The sequence below is a fragment of the Malurus melanocephalus genome, unplaced genomic scaffold (genome assembly GCF_030028575.1).
Source record: "Malurus melanocephalus ecotype Western Australia unplaced genomic scaffold, MMel_1.1 scaffold_991, whole genome shotgun sequence".
Lineage (NCBI taxonomy): Eukaryota > Metazoa > Chordata > Aves > Passeriformes > Maluridae > Malurus > Malurus melanocephalus.
Window position 1 is genome coordinate 17192 of NW_026624223.1, and position 6897 is coordinate 24088.

Sequence of the window (6897 nt, forward strand, 5' to 3'; positions counted from 1 at the left end):
TTTGCGTATTTTTGACCTTTTTCAGTTTTATTTCAAAACTGAATCATTACCAATGTCTAAACGACATCCTCACAGCTAATTTTAACATTTCCTTTGTAGATTTAATTTTTTTTTTTAGTAGATTGTTCTTTTTCCCTTTGGTGCACCCCTTAATGTAATATTTTTTGTTACAGACATCATGTTTCTGCTAAAAATAATAAGTGTTATTTGTAGCCCTTTCCTTAGCATCTTCAGACAAATCACATCGAAGAGTGACCCAGAGCCATGCATCTTGGCCTCCTGTGTGTAAATTAGTCACCTTTCCAAGAGCTCCTCACAGAAATACATTAACAGAGAACTCTTAAGTTTTGCATACCACAGAAACTCTGATTCAGAGTTTGCAAATAACAAAAACGGAAATACCTGCATATTTCTCTGAGAAGACTGAATTAATCCTATAAAATATAAAATCATATTTTTTTCAGTATATTAAAAAGCTGATTTACACTGATAAGTTGTAAAATTGATTATTCAGCATGTGTTCTGCAGAATAACATTGAAAAGCAAAAACTTATTCATTATCTTCACTTGGCAGCTTGTATTTTTTCTTGAAAATGCAAAAACTGTGGTCCTCTTTTGATAGTGATCAAGCAACCTGCTTCCCACAGTCCTTACAGTGAAAGTTTGTTTTGCCCTTGAGAACAAAATAGTTTCTTCTAATGTGCAAGTAATCCATATTTCCATAGCACCAAGCCTGAAACTTTGCAAACCAGCTCAGGCAGATAGGTGGTTTTGGCAAGTGTATCTGTGATTGATGACAAGCAGACGTGACAAGGTACTATAAAACATCATTAAACAACAAATGTGTACACCAAGGGGTATGTATCCGACCCCATTATATAGTGTCGAGATAAGGAGCCCTAAACAAACTGTGTTCTGACTAATTTTAYTACCAGAGTAGGTGAAAAATAATAAATAATAATTACCCTGAATATGTACAATATGCATATAAAATTTCTGAAGACAGTCAAAAAGGTGAAATACTTCACAGTATAGAAACTCTTATTTTCCATAATATGAGAAGTACAGTTCAGGATTGTATGAAAAAGTGGGTTTTCAGGATTGTATCAAGTGGGTTACAATAATTTAAAACAACAGTGTTTATCTAAGGGAGTATTGTTAAAGAACACAGTAGTTGTCACAGTATTTATTCTCCTACARCCTATTCTTCATGAACACAGAAGAACGTTGGTATAAGAAGCAGAACCCTGGGAGACAGATTTTGTGTGTGAGAAATTATTCTTCAACATTAGGTCTGGATGAGAAACAAAGTTTCRTATCCTAAGGGTACCTTTATAATTAGCATGATGTAACCGAATCAAAGACCTTGTTTCTTAGGAAACTGAGACAGTCTGCAGAAGTCATTTTAGGGTGGGGCAGAGGGAGATTCTAGGTTCATTTCATTATTGAGAAACCTTTTTTTTCTATGCTGTGGATTTTTTGTGCTGCTTTTTTATTGTTATTTCATTAATATTTATTAATTAGTCTTCTTCTTCCTTCCTTGTCCTGCAGTGGCTCACACGTGTATACGCTCAGAGCAGATGGAAAGAAAAGCTCCTCCAGCTGCTCTTCCCATCACAATTTGCCTCCTGGTCACTGGATCCATCTGGGTGCTGAAGCTGGAGGGCTTCTGACACTGGGCTTCTGTGACACCAAGCAAAGGAAGGACAGGCACTGMTCGCAGAGGCTAGTGAGTGATGGCTGACCAAGGCTTTGGAGTTCAGCAGCAGCCATGTCAAAGGAAATGCTCACAGCGCATCCAGGTACAGGCTCTTGCATTAGGATGGGTAACACACCTGTTGTGCTAGCTTGAAAGMAAACCAGCAGGGGAATTACCCCCACACAAATATGTTGAGAGAGATTCTAAGTCAGAACTACAGTTTAACAGAAAAATTAAAAATATAATTTAATATTCAATAGAATTTAATAGAAAAAATAAAATAAAGGCAATAATACAGAAACAACACTTAAACTGACAAAGTCAGAATACAACCTGACACCCCATTGGTGGGTGGTGGCTGCAGTCCTRTTGGAGTGATGGATATGGTCCTATCAAAGYGGTGATCCTGAAGACAGCTTGYGTCTGTCTCTGGAGGTCCAGTGATGATCCTTGACCTCCTCGAGGTATCCAGTGGAAGTAGAGTTGTAGTGTTCCAGACCCTCACTTTGTTTGTCCATAGGGATGTCCAGTTCCTCCTTTCTGGGTGGTGGCATCTCCCAGTGGGATAATGTAATTCTATGAGTCATTCCAGAGACCTTGATGGCCCATTAGCAGAGATAGGTCCCCAGAAGGTGTTATCAGGGCTGAATCATGCTGAAGATAAAGAGCATTTCCCCACCTGGTTTTAACAGCTTATGGAGATGGTAATAGAATACAGACTTTTTGGTTACACCTGTGTGTCCTATAAAGTAAATACATGAAAGAAGTCAATATAAGTTATGCAAACACAGGTTTCTACTGCACGTCCATCAAGTGGATTTTACCCTCTTGGTGAAGCTTACTTTAACACCATGATGTCCATATAAAAYCCATGTCCAAATCAATACCTGTGGAATAACTCCTCCTGTYGACAGGMKKMKTYATTTTAACTTACAGCTCAGTTTTCAAATGTTAGAAACAAACAAGAAGCTGAGATAATATATGTACTCTTTAAATAATAGCTATAGCATGTCACACCTAAAGGGCCATGACCTAGATGCGAGAAGGGTGAAGGAAGGAAGCATTCCTATTTCAATTTTCCAGGCAAACTGTCTTTTTCATTACACAGTGTTAATGCCAAGGAGTTCAAATGATTCAGCAGAATTCATTGTGCAAAATGAAATACATTCCATTTGAAAAGGTAGTGCCATAAATTTTGATATTTACTGGAACTATGGGATGGAGAAAATGTGTTTCTCAAATACTTGCACATACAGTATTCAAACAGTGCTGACAAGGCTAGATAAACTGAAAGCTRCACAGCACTTTGCATAAGGATCTCATTTCTTAGGAAGTCAAACTTCTCACGTCTCTATTTTCACTGGCTTCGATTCTCTTTGTCTTCCTGGATATTGGCCTGGCACCTAAGCCAACGTACGCAGTTATTTTACCTATGCAAAACATCCTCACCATCATTGCCAACTTTGAGACAGTTGTGTGGCAAGGCTTCAGGATCCTGTTGCATTCCTGYATAGCTGGGGGCATATTCTGCAGGAATTTCATTTAAAGAGGATGTAGACTCAGTGTCATTAAATGTGCAATTTAATACTCGAGGCAGACAGTCACGCTATACCGTTCAATAAATACAGGTTTAAAGACTATTCTACAGGTTTCTGTCACCAAAGAGACCTCCCCACCCCTCCAAAACTCCAAAATGCTGTTGCCCAGGGTACCCAGGACGGGGATGGTGGCCTTCSGATCCCGGAGACCTCCTTCCAGCGTAGCGACGAAGAAAGACCACACAGCCTCGGGTAGCGCCAGGCAGGGCGAACGCGGGAGTGTCTCCTCCAGAGAATCAAACTAGTGGAGAACTTCCCGGAGCAAGCCGGAGGCAGAGCCTGCAGGGGACAGCACCGCCGGCAACGCCGCGGGTGCGGAGCGAGGGGCACGGACGAGAGGAGCGGCCTCCCGGCCCCTCCGCAGGGGGCGTGGAGGAGGAGGAGGAAAAGAAGGGGAGGAGGAGGAGTATTTGGGGGCGGCTTGAAGCAGGTGGCGTTCACTGTCGGCTGGGAAGCGGCCAGCTCGGGAGCGGCGCCGGCTCGACCTCGCACCGCGCCGGACATGGGCTCTGTGGGCGCGGCGCTGCCGCCCCTGCTCCTCGCGCTGGGTAGGTCTGTCTGTCCCTCCGCTCCGGGAAGCAAGGAAGGATGGAAGGGAGGAGGGAAGGTCTCCCCRCGGGTGCGAGGTGCGGACCGGGGCGGCCTTCGCTGCGCTGCCGGGGCCGGGCAGAGACGCGCGGTGGGTGAGCGGGTGTACCTGGGCCAGAGGCGCTTGTGGCTGTGGCTGTGGCTGCGTGCGAGTGCGATAAATCGGCGGCGATTTTAAAGAGAGTTAAACTCCTGGAGTGGTATAGAGTTAACGTTCCCGTAAATGGAGTGTGTGTGCGCTGGCGTGGAGGGAACGGGGGCAGTCTGATGTATGAATTTAAGGTTATATGATGATTATACCTTTCTAAGCGCGAAGATKATGTTCTCTTTGTGAATGCTGTTCCTAATTTGTAAGAGTCCTCTAGGTCTGTTACCACCCTGTTGGGCAAATGGCCCTTGGAAAAGGATTGGGAAACTTCAACCATCTCCTCCTTCTCTTGGCTAACTTAATTACCATTACATATATTTTCCTGGGAACTATAAGCAATCATATTCACTTGCCATGAGCAAATTCCCAGGCAGTTTCAGAGTTTTAATATTACTGTATACTCTCACAAACCCTTAATTAGCTAGTCATGGAAGAGGCAGCATGAAATGAGTTTTCACTGATGAGCTGTTCCAACTTGTTCTTTCAGGAACTATAGTGAACACTTCAGTGGAATGTGTGGCTGCAGGGTATGAAATAAAATACAAGAATATTAACCTGTGATGTGATATACACAAAACAACCTGGCAATTTTTTTAAAAAAGAAAAATTCAGAAAAGTATAAGTGGGCTAAACATTCACTCTGCATTTTTGCTTAATCTATGCTTTATTCTCCTGGTTGCAGCCACTGCAGACCAGGACCAGTAGCATTCCCTGTAATTCACGGGGTCTTAAGACTTGCAAAGGTTTGTAGAGCATTGCTGAAAGCAGAAGATAAGGACTGCTTGTGAGAGTAGGATTTCCTTGGCATTGCAAATGACAGAAGTGGGGTGGGTCTACTTTGTTCAGGCACTATCCGTGATTGATATTAATTTATACGTTTGAAAGCTATCATAATTTTGATTTCAGATGGATGTGTCATGACATTTGATGTTAGCAGATGAAATTACTGTGTTAATATTTGCTCAGGCCTTTTTGATCTTGTAGAAGTACCAAGCAAAACACAGTTTCAGGAYAGGAGCATTTTCCCTTAAGTGTTTTTAGAATTCCACTATGGTGGTATTCTTGTAGATCCCCCGCAATGAACTTGAAATTACTTGAATTCTAGTGAACTGGATTACTTTCAGAGGTGATATTCTTGAATTTAATTGGGCTTGCTTAGCTGAATTAGTCATTACTTCAAGAWAAGATTCCACGTTATTCCAGACTTGATTTTATGACAGTATATTAACTTCCAAGTTATCGGCTGTATTAATTGGATCACGTGRGGTGTTTTGTTGTGCCTTGAAATTCAACTGAAATTAGTGCGACACTGAAGTAATGGGTTACTCTTTTTGGATGTGTACTTTTGTGTCTAGAAAGTCATTAAGACTTTGTAGATGCTTCAAGAAGAGGAGATCTGAAACAGAACTACCATTTTGACAATGTGACTTTRCTGCCAACCTTGTTGTTGACCTTTGGTTGTTGACCAAAAATTATATAGCATRGAGAAGTAGATTATGTTAAGAGGAAAAAATGAAGCGTTAATAGGGCAAGCTATGCAACAAAGCCAGAAGCTTTTATATTGTTACACGCTGCTTATAGATTTGTCATGTCCAGTTCTCTAAATTTATATTTTAAGCATCCATKTTTTTCCTTATCCTGTTCTTGAAAGTCACAGCCAAAACATCCCAGCTCTCTCTGAGAGTGAAGCCAKTGGAAAATACAGTAGCTTTCCTGGGCTCAATTCTGGTAACATTTTCTCTGAAAAGCTCTAGTGTCCTCATGCTTCAGARGAGATATTTGAAATTTGGCAGAAAGGTGCTATTTGCATTGTCTRCCTGAATTTGGCCAAAGTCTTTGCAAAACTGTATTCATCTGGAAAGAAATGCATTTTTATCAGCTAGATTCTCACTTAATTTAYGTGCACCTTGTGCACCTTAGTCATAGGTTTCTGTGTGAGATGTTCAGTCTACACGTGCAAACACAAAGACTTTCTCTCTTGATGTCTTTGTTATTTGTTATTTTTACAGCAATATCCATTGTTGTTCAAGTCACTCTGCTTTCCAGTTTCTTTCTGGATGCTGGTCTGCAAACTGTCTATATTGCATGCTCTTAATGGTTTCCTGGGCTTCGGATGAATCAGCTTGTCTCCTTTTTGTAGGAATAATTTAGTTCAGAGTGAACTATCAAGCACTAGTGTAGGARGAAGTAAAATTGGGGTGGCCTCACCTGTACTATCTCAGAAGGCCTTCCCATTGAAGCCTACCATGCACYTTCCACCCAGGATGTGAATGATAAAGCTCTAGCAAATTCTCAGAATCTCCACACTGTGATGTACACATCCCTTGAACTCTTTAACTCTGAAATGAGAAATTTCTGCTACGTAAAATTTATGCCTTGTGGCCTGCAGTCTACCACATGAGTGCCRTGGATTCTCAAGTCTCCCTGTGGGACCAGGCAGGTTGAAGGAGAAAACTCAGAAGGAGAAAYTGGGAGGAGTGTGTGTGTGTTTCTCTGAAAAGCTCAGTAAAATAGAGAACTTCCAGAGTTAGGGACCTTGCTAGTAATGGTCTATAAGGCTCTACAGAGGAATAGGAGACCCTACTTACAAACCCTTTTTCATCAGTAAGTTTTTGTTTAAACTGGGATAAAAGCTGTGATAATGGCATTTAACATGCGAAAGTTGGAAAGTGCCCAAAGTGAGTTAGCAACCTGGATTTGTCTCTTTTGCACATCARTGCATCATGCTGTCACTGCCTATGAAAAGAGAAAGACAGTGTGATCAGAGAACGAGCTGGAACTCCTGCCTTGCTTAGTTTTGAAATTAGAAAGTGGTGTAATGAATGAGGATGAAATGTAGGATTAAGAGAAATAAATTCTTTTTT

The 6897-nt window shown here is 41.5% G+C and overlaps 1 protein-coding gene across 1 annotated transcript in view; it reads left to right on the forward strand.

Moving 5' to 3' along the window:
• Window positions 1-3588: 3588 nt before the first annotated feature.
• The window catches only part of ITGA2 (integrin subunit alpha 2), a 66288-nt gene continuing 62979 nt past the window's right edge, over window positions 3589-6897 (forward strand). The window contains exon 1 of the mRNA XM_057386548.1: window positions 3589-3845. Coding sequence (XP_057242531.1) covers window positions 3800-3845 — 46 coding nt within the window. The 5' untranslated portion in view covers window positions 3589-3799. The remainder of the gene's footprint in view (window positions 3846-6897) is intronic.